Consider the following 14,837-nt stretch of genomic DNA (forward strand, 5'->3'; position numbering starts at 1 on the left):
CATTGAAAGAAAAATACCAGGTGGGTTTTTACTGCTTTTACTGTTTTTTTTTAAAACAGCGTTTACTGTTTTTACGTAAATTTTCATTGCGATTTTTATTTCACAGTTTACAGGTATATAAATTACAATTTTCAAATGGTAGATATTGATTGAGGTTCTGTTTTTACGGACACGTTTACGGGGTTTTTAAAACATAAATTTTCATTTATGGACGCTTTCCAACGGTTTTGTGATTTTTTCCCGGTGTACCGACTTCGATATCCGTCGGCACACCAATTTTCAGCTTTCTACGTCACCCGGAAGGTACCGAACATTAATATCAATCGGTCAGTGGTTATAAAGAGCTTTATATATACAGTCACGTGAAAAAGTAAGTACACCCCATGTAAAGTTTTGACTTTTTCAACATATTTCAACATACAACAATTTGGTCTTCATTTCAACAATATTGATAGATAAAGGTGATATAATATAACAAATATCATGAAACATTTACATTTTGTGGTCCATTGCATAATTTAAATACACATAAATGCAAATTTCGCATGTGGAAAAAGTAAGTACACCCCTACATTTATCACTACTTCAAATACCTAAAATTAGAATCAGGTGCACCAGCTCAGGTGCAAATGATTAGAACATCGTGAGAGGATCTTGGAGGAACCTGTCTTATTTAAACCTCAGACATTTAGTTTGGTTTGCTCTTTGTTGTTGAAGTGTGCGGCATCACCATGCCCAGATCAAAAGAGCTCTCTGAGGCCTTCAGAAAGAAGGTTATAGATGCCTACGAGTCTGGGAAGGGATTTAAAAAGATCTCCAAACAATTTGAAATCAATCATTCGACTGTCCGGAAGATCATCTACAAGTGGAGAAGATTCCAAACAACTGCCAACCTCTTCAGGCCAGGCCGCCCCAGCACGTTCAGCCCGAGAGCAGACCGCAATATGCTGAAAGAAGTCTCTAAGAACCCCAGAATGTCATCACGGGACCTACAGGTAGATCTTGCCACTGTTGATGTCAAAGTGCACGAGTCTACCATTAGAAAGAAGCTGCACAAATTTGATCTGCATGGGAGGTGTGCGAGGAGGAAACCTTTGCTGTCCAGAAAGAACATCAGGGCAAGACTAAAGTTTGCCAATGAACACCTAGGCAAAGACCAGCACTTCTGGAACAATGTGCTCTGGACAGATGAGTCAAAGGTAGAGCTATTTGGCCACAGTACCACAAGACATGTTTGGCGAAAACCAAAGACAGCAATTGACCACAAGAACCTGATACCAACTGCACAGCATGGTGGTGGAAATATTATGGTTTGGGGCAGCTTTGCTGCATCAGGGCCTGGGCAGCTCACCATCATAGAATCCACTATGAATTCTTCATTGTACCAGAGGGTGCTTGAGGATAATGTGAGGCCATCTGTCGGAAAGTTGAAGCTCAACCGAAGGTGGACCTTGCAACATGACAATGACCCTAAACATACCAGTAAATCCACCAAGTAATGGCTGAAAAGAAAGAAATGGAGGGTTCTGGAATGGCCAAGTCAAAGCCCGGATCTAAATCCCATCGAGATGTTGTGGGGGGATTTGAAACGAGCTGTGCGTGCAAGAAACCACTCAAACATCGCACAGCTGAAAGAATTCTGCATGGAGGAGTGGGCAAAAATTTCTCCCAGTCGATGTCAGAGACTGGTAGACAGTTATAAGAAACGCCTACTTGAGGTTGTTTCTGCCAAAGGGGGAAATACCACCTATTAGAGCCAAGGGTGTACTTACTTTTTCCACATGCGAAATTTGCATTTATGTTTATTTAAATTATACAATGGACTACAAAATGTAAATGTTTCATGATATTTGTTATATTATATCACCTTTATGTATCAATATTGTTGAAATGAAGATCAAATAGCTGTATGTTGAAATATGTTGAAAAAGTCAAAACTTTACATGGGGTGTACTTACTTTTTCACATGACTGTGTATATATATATATATGATTATTTTATAGTTTATTTGCAGTTGAGTATCTCCCATTTGGTTGTAGTTTTTTTTTTTTTGTATGCAGAATCGAGTCTCGTGTAAGAGTTAACACATTGAACATGAAAACATGCACAGACACATAAAACATACAATGACGGGAGCGGGAGACAAGAGGGGGAGAGAGAGGAAAGCACAACAACCAAAGAGAACAAGGACGTCCGTAGATCTGTGGAAGGGGGAGGGCTGGGGAGAGGGAGAGGGGTTCACGGTAGAAAGCAAATGAACACTTCTAGGAATTTCAGGAAAGACGGAGGGGATTTATAAAGGCGGATTTGGGGTGTTTTAACGGGGGTAGAAAAGATCAAGGTTTTGTATGGGGGAAGATAAGAGATGGTGGTGAACAGCTGTTTTAAAGACCTGGAGGGAGGAGAGGGATTGAAGAGAGGGAGGGAGTTTGTTGCAGAGGCGGGAGAAAAGGGGAATGAAGGAGTGAAGGTGAGCAGAGAGTCTTGATTTTGGCAGTTTAACCATAAGGGGGTTGCTGGCAGATCTTGTGCGACCTGTAGGAATATTTGGGGGACAGAGCACAGAGAGAGGTGGGGGAGCAAGGCCGGAGAGGAGTCGGTAGAAGACAGAAAGACCACCAACCTGCCTGCGGTGAGTAAGTGAGAGGCCCTCGGAGTTAGCTTCATCGCGGGAGATTCCAATGATTCTGAAAGATTTGGTTTCAACAGCGTGAAGACGAGCGAGGTGTGAGGCAGGAGCACCAGACCAGAGGAGAGAGCAGTATTCCATTGAGCTGCAGATGAAAGCCTTGTATGTGGTGAGGAGCTCAGGTGTGCCAAGGAAGGACTTCGCATGACGGAGGATGCCCAGTCGGCGACTGGCTTTGGAGGCCAGCTTGGAAATGTGGTTTTCCCAGGAAAGATCATGGCAGATAGTGAAACCCAAAAGCTTGAGTGACCGAACTTCTTGGAGAGGATTGTTGTGAAAGTAGATGGGAGGGTTTTCCAGACGGTCCTTTTGGAGAGACATCGTAAGAGTGTGAGATTTGTCAGGATTGAAAGACATGTATGCATCCTGCAGCTGCTGGTTGCAACATTTCTGGAACAGCGGCCGTGCCAGCAACTAGTGTCATTGTTGTGTTATTCTTCCTCTCCTCCTCATATACATCATCATCTTGCAATGTTTTTGTCAGAAACAAAACATGAACGCCATGGTTGTGTTAATCTAATGCTGGACCGTTGTAGTTAATTGTATCTATCGTACGGCAGGGTGCTGATGAGCCGATGTTTGAGTCTATATGTATGGGTCCCACGGATGATCAGAAGGACTGCATTATGAGCACTTGCTTCCTGCCAGAGCAAAGTTCTGGAGATTGGCTTCTTTTCAAGGACATGGGTGCTTACACAGTCTCTGTCTGCACCCGATTCGGTGGTTTCCCTCCACCCCATTGTGAGGATGTCATCGGACAGGACGACTGGTAAGTTTGGGTAACACCACCATGTACTATCACTATTCATTTTTCAAGTAAATATGCTCGCACTTTACCAACTGTGCACCATAAATCAAGAAATTTTAAAATACATTCAAATTTTTTTTAAGGCTCGTGGTGGATCTCGTGCATGTAATCACATACAGGAAAAGGGCATCAGTTAAAATAGCCAAAAATGAAGGTTTTTCGAATCCTCACGGCAAACATGACAGTGGTCCTAGTCAAGTCCTTTAATAGTCAAACACTACATCATTGCTAACCGAGATATCTAGGCCGGCCTCATCATCATGCTTCGCTTGGGGCTTGGCAGGTCGGTTCCTGGAAGATTTGGCCCAACCTTCCCCTTCGGTCGACACCAATAAAGAAAGTGGGATCCAATAATTAGTGGTCGAGGATATTATCAATTTGTGTATTTCCTGTTTTTATATTTTTTCCTTTCCAGGTCATGGGATATCTTCATGGGATGTCTTTGTCCTCCACTGAGTTGTCCTGCCCGGTTATCCTAGCTGGTTGTCCTGCCTGCTTGTCATGGCTGGTTGTCCTGCCCAGTTGTTCTGCCTTGTTGTCATGGCTGGTTGTCCTGCCCGGTTGTGCTGTCTGGTTGTCCTGTCTGGTTGTCCTGTCTGGTTGTCCTGTCCGGTTGTCCTAGCTGGTTGTCCTGTCTGGTTGTCCTAGCTGGTTGTCCTAGCTGGTTGTCCTGTCTGGTTGTCCTAGCTGGTTGTCCTGTCTGGTTGTCCTAGCTGGTTGTCCTGCCCGGTTGTCCTGCCCGGTTGTCCTGTCTGGTTGTCCTGCCCGGTTGTCCTGTCTGATTGCCCTAGCTGGTTGTCCTGTCTGGTTGTCCTAGCTGGTTGTCCTGTCTGGTTGTCCTCGCTTGTTGTCATGGCTGGTTGTTCTGCCTGGTTGTCATGGCTGGTTGTCCTGGCTTGTTGTCATGGCTGGTTGTCCTGGCTTGTTGTCATGGCTGGTTGTCCTAGCTGGTTCTCCTGCCTGGTTGTTGTAGCTTGTTGTCATGGCTGGTTGTTCTGCCTGGTTGTTCTGGCTTGTTGTCATGGCTGGTTGTCCTGGCTTGTTGTCATGGCTGGTTGTCCTGGCTTGTTGTCATGGCTGGTTGTCCTGGCTTGTTGTCATGGCTGGTTGTCCTGGCTTGTTGTCATGGCTGGTTGTCCTGTCTGGTTGTCCTGGCTTGTTGTCATGACTGGTTGTCCTGCCTGGTTGTTGTAGCTGGTTGTTCTGCCTGGTTGTCCTGGCTTGATGTCATGGCTGGTTGTCCTGGCTTGTTGTCATGGCTTGTTGTCATGGCTGGTTGTCCTGCCTGGTTGTTGTAGCTGGTTGTTCTGCCTGGTTGTCCTGGCTTGTTGTCATGGCTGGTTGTCCTGGCTGGTTGTCCTGCCTGGTTGTTGTAGTTGGTTGTTCTGCCTGGTTGCCCTGGCTTGTTGTCATGGCTGGTTGTCCTGTCTGGTTGTCATGGCTGGTTGTCCTGGCTTGTTGTCATGGCTGGTTGTCCTGGCTTGTTGTCATGGCTGGTTGTCCTGGCTTGTTGTCATGGCTGGTTGTCCTGGCTTGTTGTCATGGCTGGTTGTCCTGTCTGGTTGTCATGGCTGGTTGTCCTGGCTTGTTGTCATGGCTGGTTGTCCTGGCTTGTTGTCATGGCTGGTTGTCCTGGCTTGTTGTCCTGGCTGGTTGTCCTGGCTGGTTGTCCTGGCTGGTTGTCCTGGCTTGTTGTCATGGCTGGTTGACCTGGCTGGTTGTCCTGGCTTGTTGTCATGCCTGGTTGTCATGGCTGGTTGTCCTGGCTTGTTGTCATGTCTGGTTGTCATAGCTGGTTGTTCTGCCTGGTTGTCCTGGCTTGTTGTCATGGTTGGTTGTCCTGGCTTGTTGTCATGGCTGGTTGTCCTGGCTTGTTGTCATGGCTGGTTGTCCTGGCTTGTTGTCATGGCTGGTTGTCCTGGCTTGTTGTCATGGCTGGTTGTCCTGGCTTGTTGTCATGGCTGGTTGTCCTGGCTTGTTGTCATGGCTGGTTGTCCTGGCTTGTTGTCATGGCTGGTTGTCCTAGCTGGTTGTCGTAGCTGGTTGTTCTGCCTGGTTGTCCAGGCTTGTTGTCATGGCTGGTTGTCCTGGCTTGTTGTCCTGGCTTGTTGTCATGGCTGGTTGTCATGGCTGGTTGTCCTGGCTTGTTCTCATGGCTGGTTGTCCTGTCTGGTTGTCCTGTCTGGTTGTCATGGCTGATTGTCTGAGCTGGTTGTCGTAGCTGGTTGTTCTGCCTGGTTGTCCAGGCTTGTTGTCATGGTTGGTTGTCCTGGCTTGTTGTCATGGCTGGTTGTCCTGGCTTGTTGTCATGGCTGGTTGTCCTGGCTTGTTGTCATGGCTGGCTGTCCTGGCTTGTTGTCATGGCTGGTTGTCCTAGCTGGTTGTCGTAGCTGGTTGTTCTGCCTGGTTGTCCAGGCTTGTTGTCATGGCTGGTTGTCCTGGCTTGTTGTCATGGCTGGTTGTCCTGGCTGGTTGCCCTGTCTTGTTGTCATGACTGGTTGTCCTGTCTGGTTGTCATGGCTGGTTGTCCTGGCTTGTTGTCATGGCTGGTTGTCCTGGCTTGTTGTCATGGCTGGTTGTCCTGGCTTGTTGTCATGGCTGGTTGTCCTGGCTGGTTGTCCTGGCTTGTTGTCATGGCTGGTTGTCATGGCTGGTTGTCCTGGCTGGTTGTCCTGGCTGGTTGTCCTGGCTGGTTGTCATGCCTGGTTGTCCTGGCTTGTTGTCATGGCTGGTTGTCCTGGCTTGTTGTCATGGCTGGTTGTCCTGGCTGGTTGTCCTGGCTGGTTGTCCTGGCTTGTTGTCATGCCTGGTTGTCCTGGCTTGTTGTCAAGGCTGGTTGTCCTGGCTTGTTGTCCTGGCTTGTTGTCCTGGCTTGTTGTCATGGCTGGTTGTCCTGGCTGGTTGTCCTGGCTTGTTGTCATGCCTGGTTGTCCTGGCTTGTTGTCATGGCTGGTTGTCCTGGCTTGTTGTCATGGCTGGTTGTCCTGGCTGGTTGTCATGGCTGGTTGTCCTGGCTGGTTGTCCTGGCTTGTTGTCATGCCTGGTTGTCCTGGCTTGTTGTCATGGCTGGTTGTCCTGGCTTGTTGTCATGGCTGGTTGTCCTGGCTTGTTGTCATAGCTGGTTGTCCTGGCTTGTTGTCCTGGCTGGTTGTCCTGTCTGGTTGTCATGGCTGGTTGTCCTAGCTGGTTGTCGTAGATGGTTGTTCTGCCTGGTTGTCCAGGCTTGTTGTCATGGCTGGTTGTCCTGGCTTGTTGTCATGGCTGGTTGTCCTGGCTTGTTGTCATGGCTGGTTGTCCTGGCTGGTTGTCCTGGCTTGTTGTCATGGCTGGTTGTCCTGGCTTGTTGTCATGGCTGGTTGTCCTGGCTGGTTGTCCTGGCTTGTTGTCATGGCTGGTTGTCCTGGCTGGTTGTCCTGGCTTGTTGTCCTGTCTGGTTGTCCTGGCTTGTTGTCATGGCTGGCTGTCCTAGCTGGTTGTCGTACCTGGTTGTTCTGCCTGGTTGTCCAGGCTTGTTGTCATGGCTGGTTGTCCTGGCTTGTTGTCATGCCTGGTTGTCCTGGCTTGTTGTCATGGCTGGTTGTCCTGGCTTGTTGTCATGCCTGGTTGTCCTGGCTTGTTGTCATGGCTGGTTGTCCTGGCTTGTTGTCATGGCTGGTTGTCCTGGCTTGTTGTCAAAGCTGGTTGTTCTGGCTTGTTGTCCTGGCTGGTTGTCCTGGCTTGTTGTTCGGGCTGCTTGGTTCTTGTGCTGACCTATGCATTGTTCCTTATGTGGCTCAATACCCTTTGTGCTAGTTATATTTTTTACACCCTATCCTTGTTTCACATTCTCCCTTTTTCCTCCAGGTCCTATTTTTTATTCTTGTTTACTTTCATTTCCCCTCTTCCATCATGGAAGAGCAAGGTAGAATTGACAGTGGGACAAATATCAAGGGAATGAATAGACAAGAAAAGAGTATAGGGAGGAAACACTGAAACTAGCAAGTATGAGGGTTGGGTTAGGAAAGGTTAATGGGGGGGGGGGGGGGGGTGGGGGAGTCATGGGTCAGAATTGGAGATAACAAGAGATGGTGTGTCACAGCTTGTTTGAAATCCTGGATAGTCAGGTTCACTATGTTAACAAATGTAATTTCGTTCAAAAATTTGGGATTAGCAAACCTGTACATTTTTGGAATATTCAGAGCATGGAGAATCTGAAAATCAATGTTGGCATTTGCACAGACACCTGCATGGCCGCCATTTTGGATTTTCAAAATGGCCGCCATAAAATACATATTTTGCGCTATCTCGGCTTCTAGTCAACCTAGAGACTTAATTAAATATGCTAATCCTATGTTTTCTGGGTCAAGGAATCCAATAAAGGCCTCAAAATAGTGCTCAGGATTATAGAAAAGCAACAAACAAAGGTATTTGAAAACCATTGTCTTTATATTTGTGATATAACTGTTTTACATAATACATGATTGGTTGTTGTTGTTGTTTTTGTCCTTTGAAGGAAGTCCTTTGAAGTTATTGCAAGTCCTTTGAAGTTATAGGTATGGGTTTATAAAGCAAGAAAACAGCCTTGTTAGTATCAGATTGTACTATAAGTCCTATACACAGGATCTACGAGGTCTACACCGTTCAGGAATATGCTTTTACAGATCTTCATCACTGTCCTGAGGGTCATTTTCGCAAAGGTGTCTACGCAAATGCCAACATTAATTTTTTGATTCCTCAAGCTCTGAATATACCAAAAATGTATAGTTTTGCTAATCTCCAAAAATGTTGAACGAAAAAACATAGTGAACCTGACTAGGAGGGGACAGTGAGGCAGAACAGCTTCTGAAAGGTGTTTCCATAGAGGGGAGAAGCAAAGAGTGAAAGACTTGAGGTGTGCAATTAGCCTGGACTTTGGAATTTTAACGAGGAGGAGGTTACTGGATGAACGCTTGCGTCCTGGAGTAGATGGAGAGGGTCGGAGGTCTGAGAGAGTAAAGGGAGCAATGTCGGAGAATCGACTGTAGAAAAGCAAGAGTCCACCGACCTGATAACAACAAATTCTGTGCTTCAGCTTTTGCATTTTCTATCTACCATATAAATTTTAGGATTTGTATGGAAAAGGTCTCCAAAAATGGATAACACGTGTTTGGAAAAACATATGGCATGACAGCTTGAGTATGATTCCTAACTTCATCATCTTACTATAATTCACCAAATGTCTGTCTGTCCGTTCCCAGGTACCGCAAAAACGGCTGAACCGATCGCAACGAAATTTTGGGTGGGTAATCCTGGGACACCCTGGAGTAAAATAGGCTATATTGTTTTCCCAATTTTCCAATTTTTCAAATTTTCCAGTTTTTCCAAACACGATGGAATAATATTTACCGATATGAACAGTGATGCGGCTTTTATTGAAATTCTACAAACACTGTTTAGATTTTGATGATTTGCGTGTGATATGATTTAACGGATGTTTATATAAATCATTTAAAATAAAAAAGCCTTCAATTTTTGATATTTTGCCTTTTCATTTGGGCCTACCAATTGAAGCCCCGCCCATAGGGCTGGGTACGGTTGCTAGTAAGTATAATTTTATATACAAGGTCTATGCTCGTGGAAGAGTGAGGACAGAAGAAATCAGGACACAACATAACAAAGGGAACAGCAGGAGACAGGAGACAATAGACGGAGGCAGACAAACAAGGGAGGCAGGTAACGATGACGGGTAGGGAATAACGCAAGGGGCGGTCAAGATGGATACATAAACCAATTTTTTGGAGTGGTAGGCGGTGGTTTATCGGGTGTATAAGTAATTGTATGATTGTAAAAAATGGAAAAAGTGGGGAAAAAAGAGTGAAGGAAATTGCTGCTGATGCTGTTCCCCATTTTCAGGCAAACTTTGCAAACCCTTCCTGAAGCTATGAGGACACTTGTTCCTGTGGATGCCACAGGCCTTTCTGTGCCACTGTCATGCTGGGCTCATAATTCCTGAACAAATGTAATTACGCCATGGCAAAGTTGGAAATATCATTTGAAAAATTGCTTCATCGATTATTTGATTTTACTATAAGAGTCGATGTACTGTAACGGGATATGAATGAATACTGTATTCAATTACCATTTTTATGGCTGCATTTCCTTGTATGAAAAAGTGACAGGACTCGATCAAAAATCAGAACGAAATAAAACGATTAACAACAAAATAGAAAACCAGAAGCTTCACAATGTCAGCTGAGATCCTGTTGTTGCTCTGCTCCTGTAATTCATTTTCATGTCCTGGGGTACATCTATTTGTTGTCATCCCGTTTTCTCTTTGCCACATTTTTGTTTGTTAATCGATTTCCCTTGGTTTTGCACTTATAAGAACTTTAATATCTATATTAAAAAATGTTACATAAATATGGTGTGGAGGGGGTGTACCCTGTACCTGTGTGAATACCAACCGTTACAAATGACAGGTATGACTCACAAGCCTGTGTCTACTCACTTCCTCCTCCTTTTTATGCCTTTTTTAATGAAGTCGCCGGAGCCATTATATTTTCAAGTTGTCCGTCCGGCCGTCCGTGATAGGTTTTCGTTACTGCGATAACTTAAGAATGGCTGAAGGGATCTTAGTCAAACTTGGTAAAGGTACGTATAATGAGGTAAAGATGAACTGACTAGATTTTGGGGTCACGAGGTCAAAGGCGAAACGTCAGAGGTCATGTTAGGTAAAAATACTGTTACTCTTGATGAGATTCTGACCAAATTTGGTACAATTATGTATAATGTTGTAAAGACGAACTGATTAGATTTTGGGGTCAAGAGGTCAAAGTCTGTAAGAGGTCTATAACTTAAAAACGGCTGAATTTATCCAATTCAAACTTGGTACAGATACACTACATGACCAAAAGTATGTGGACACCCGAACATCACACATCCCATTCCAAATTCATGGGCATTAATATGGAGTTGGTCCCCCCCCCCCCCCCCCCCCTTGCTGCTATAACAGCCTTCACTCTTTTGGGAAGGCTTTCCACTAGATGTTGGAACATTGCTGTGGGGATTTGCTTCCATTCAGCCACAAGAACATTAGTGAGGTCAGGCACTGATGTTGGGCGATTAGACCTGGCTCACTGTCGGTGTTCCAATTCATCCCAAAGGTGTTCGATGGGGTTGAGGTCGGGGCTCTGTGTAGGCCAGTCAAGTTCTTCCACACCGATCTCGACAAACCATTTCTGTATGGACCTCGCTTAGTGCACGGGGGCATTGTCATGCTGAAACAGGAGAAGGGCCTTCCCCAAACTGTTGCCACAAAGTTGAAAGCACACAATCGTCTAGAATGTCATTGTATGCTGTGATGTTAAGATTTCCCTTCACTGGAACTAAGTGGCCTAGCCCAAACCATGAAAAACAGCCCCAGACCATTATTTCTTCTCCACAAAACTTTACAGATGGCACTATGCATTCAGGCAGGTAGTGTTCTCCTGGCATCTGCCAAACCCAGATTCGTCCGTCGGACTGCCAGATGGTCACGCATGATTCATCACTCCAGAGAACGCATTTCCGCTGCTCCACAGTCCAATGGCGGCAAGCTTTACACCACTCCAGCCAACGCTTGGCATTGCGCATGGTGATCTTAGGCTTGTGTGTGGCTGCTCGGCCATGTAAACCCATTTCATGAAGCTCCCGACGAACAGTTGTTGTGCTGACGTTTCTTCCAGAGGCAGTTTGGAACTCAGTAGTGAGTGTTACAACCGAGGACAGACAATTTTTCCGCGCTTCAGCACTTGGCAGACCCGTTCTGTGAGCTTGTGTGGCCTACCATTTCGTGGCTGAGCTGTTGTTGCTCCTAGACATTTCCACTTCACGATAACAGCACTTACAGTTGACTGGGGCAGCTCTAGTAGGGCAGAAATTTGACGAACTGATTTGTTGGAAAGGTGGCATCCGATGATGGTGCTACGTTGAAAGTCACTGAGCTCTTCAGTACGGCCCATTCTCCTGCCAATGTTTGTTTATGGAGATTGCATGGCTGTGTGCTTGATTATATATACCTGTCAGCAATGGGTGTGGCTGAAATAGCCGAATCCACTAATTAGAAGAGGTGTCCGCATATTTCTGGTCATGTAGTGTATGTATTATGATGGAAAGATTAACTGACTAGATTTTGGGGGCAAAGTTCAAAGTCCTAATAAGTCTATATCTTGAGAACGGCTGAAGTTATCTCATTCAAACTTGGTACAGGTATGTATTGTTGCGGATATGGAATTTGGCCTCCATATCCGCTTGTAAATATTCCCCTATTTCCCCAATACTCCCCAACTCTCCCTTACCCCATTCCCTAGTCCCATTGTCTGTAAACAACACCCAGTAGAGCCGATCTCCCCCTTCTTCCCCCATTAAATGTCGTGCCCAGGTCCACCGCATCACACGTAGACAACTTTCGGACCTCTTGCTAGTTATTCTTAGTCTATGTCAGTTAAGGACTCGTTTCCATTAATTCTGACTCTTCGTTGCACCAGAATGTGATTATATGGCACCAGTAGTGAGTTTAGGACCTTCCCATACCTCCCCGCATCTCTTCCCCATGAAGAAGCTCCAACAACAACAACTACAACAACTACAACAGCAGAGGGGGGTGGCGCGGCGACGGCGCGGGGAGTGGGCGTCCTCAGTCCGGCTTGGTTAGCCGCCATTGGCCAGGTGCTCGACGGGGTTACCACGAAGGGGCTCCCTGTCGGCCCCTCGTCAAGGGCGGAGCCGGTAACCCCCGCACCCAATGAGAAGCAACGGGCCGATTCCATCTGGGGCGGAGCTAACAAGCCGAGGGCGTGTCGCTCCCCGCCGGATATACGAGCGACTCACCGGAAGTGAGAGTCAGATGCGCCTGAACTACGGAGAGCAGAGGAAGCCACCGCCACCCCCAGCGCGCCGATACCTCCCCGCATCTTTGGACCGGACCGAACCGGGTCGATTCTGCCCTGAGCCCAGGTGCACCTGGAGCGATCGACCAACCCGCTTTTCCTTGCCATCAATCCCCGTGTGAGTCAGCCTTGTCCCGTTTATCTGTCGTCTGTTGGGGTTAATATAAGTGTGTCTAAGTGCCTGGCTTTCTATGATGTCCCTCTTGTAGTTGTAATCTAACCTTCCGCCTTAATAGAACCTCCTCCGGAGGTCTTGAGAACCGTAACCCTTGGTGTCGTGTCATTGTAATCCAGCCGTGTGTCTTTTCCTTCATTGACCTAGCGTAGCGCGATTAGTCAACGTTCGGGTATAATCGGGTAACTTGTGCAGACGTGGTCATACCAAACCGCTCGGTAAATAACACCTAAGCCGCGTCTGTAACAGTATAATGATGTTAAGATTAACTGATTATATTTTGGGGTCCCGAGGTCAAAGGCCAAATAAGGTAAAAATGTGATAACTTGTGAACAACTGAAGGGATTTAAATTTAAACTTGGTACAGACATGTATAATGATGTAAACATGAACTGATAAAATTTTGGGGTCAAGAGGTCAAAGGTCGGAGGTCATGTCAGGTAAAAATGTGATACCTTGAGAACAGCTGAATGGATTTAAATCAAACTTTGTACAAGTATTATAATGATGTAATAATGTGGGCGGAGGCATATCCATCGACGTCGTGACGTCGAAGAGTGTCGTTCTAGTTATGACTATAATCCCTCTTACTCAGTACTATAATCTCGGCAGTTTGAGCCCAGCCTCCCTCCGCTGCTTATCCAGTACAACTGCTTGCTCTGTGCCGAGGGGGTTCTGCCATATGCAGGGGTGCTGAAGACCCCACTGCTCACCAAGCTATCATATGAGGGACCGGCTTTTGAATCCTTGCTCGCGAAGTGAAAAGTGGGGTTAATCAATTGGTTCATATCTGTCCATCTGTCTTGTCTGCCTTATCAGTTTATGATCAGGGAACAACTTATTTCAATTGAATGTTATATTTTGAACACGAATCGGAACATGAATACGATGACAAGTCTGTCGTTTTACCGTATATTGGATTTGAATTCGTACCAACTACACATGCACAGAGAAGTGAGGTAATTTTTTTACTCTGTCTGCCTGCCTGGCAGTCAAACAAAATTGAAAATCATTCTGAACAAGAATCTTACTGTTCTTAAGGACGTTATAAATGACACAAACAAAAGATACGAATAACTAATGAAATGTGTTAGATAGGGTGTTGTAATAGACACTGGGTAAAACGGTGGTAAACCCGGAATTAATTTATTTACACACCTTTAAACCTTTATTTAAATTAAATTATATACCTCAAGATGAGAACACACATCGCCTTCATTCATAATACTTCCAAGAACCATGCAACATATCGATATATAGCATTAGGGGGCATGGCATGTGTATCAGGATGAAGAAGAGGCTGCCGTAATGGCTATGTTCTGAACAATAAAACCTCCATCTCCTAAATTGCGACTCAACGTCATCTTATTACAGTATATAAGGGTTGTTATAAAAAGTACTAGTACCCGACTGCAAATCCGCAATGAGCCGGCGAAGCCAAAGCCTCTTGCCACTATTTTACCCATCACTATGGCATCAGTAGGTTAGGTAGTTGGTAGTAGGTAGGTGTAGTAGGTACCATACCTGGTAGGACTTGGTAAAAGAGAACAGCAGACAGTCCTCCCCAATACCTACATACAATAAATGTCACAAGAAGCTTAAGGAAGTAACTATACGATGTGCTAGCTTAGGGCCTATTTTAAGAAATTTTAACTGGGCTTAACATACGTTTTCACAGTATGTGTGTAGTCTTCTAACTTCAGTCGCTGTCAGGGCTGGTTCTCTCCGGGCACTGCGGCTTCCTCCACTAGAAGAAGTTAGCTTGCAGTAAGATCAGTGCCGACAGATCAGACACGCAGTGTTGCCACTCGGGTTTTTCGAATTTCACCAATCGGGTGCCTAAATTTCACCAAATTGAAGTAGATTTCACCAAATGCCAAGTTTTCATTGGATATCGACTGCTAAATGATAACAAACTTGTAAATATTGTTTACGATACAAACTTTATTGACAAATGAACTGTCAAACAAACTTTTTTTAACGAAAAGAGTTGCGTAAAGTTCGCAAAACGGCCTCATCATTTGCCGTGGTGTGACGTCACCGGCCCTTCCCTCCAATCAGTAAGCAGCTTGTTGGTAGCTCTTTTTCGCCCTCCACACCGATTGGCCGAATGTTTGCGCCTCCCTCACTGATTGGTCGAGGTGTCATTGGTCGCACTTCGATTGTCGGTGGCCAATCAGCGTGGCCCGCTTCTTGTACACCTCTCCCCCTTGTCAATCAAAGGTCCTCCTGGGCATGGCTATTGCTTGCCTTGCACGATGTTTGCCTGTCATGGTGTTG

General features: G+C 45.8%; 1 protein-coding gene across 5 annotated transcripts in view; it reads left to right on the forward strand.

Annotated features, from left to right (window-relative positions):
- The window catches only part of LOC137421825 (ornithine decarboxylase-like), a 61,199-nt gene extending 51,324 nt beyond the window's left edge, over positions 1 to 9,875 (forward strand). For 3 of the 5 annotated variants that reach the window (XM_068108252.2, XM_078773260.1, XM_068108254.2), the window contains exons 10-11: positions 3,250 to 3,458; positions 9,369 to 9,875. In XM_068108252.2, coding sequence (XP_067964353.2) covers positions 3,250 to 3,458; positions 9,369 to 9,468 — 309 coding nt within the window. In that variant the 3' untranslated portion in view covers positions 9,469 to 9,875. Of the gene's footprint in view, positions 1 to 3,249; positions 3,459 to 8,713 lie in introns of all 5 variants that reach the window. The other 2 variants (XM_068108255.2, XM_078773261.1) reach the window with 2 other exon arrangements.
- Positions 9,876 to 14,837: the final 4,962 nt, after the last annotated feature.

Source organism: Myxine glutinosa, chromosome 2, assembly GCF_964187855.1.
Source record: "Myxine glutinosa chromosome 2, kmMyxGlut1.1, whole genome shotgun sequence".
In the NCBI taxonomy this organism is placed as follows: Eukaryota; Metazoa; Chordata; class Myxini; order Myxiniformes; family Myxinidae; genus Myxine; species Myxine glutinosa.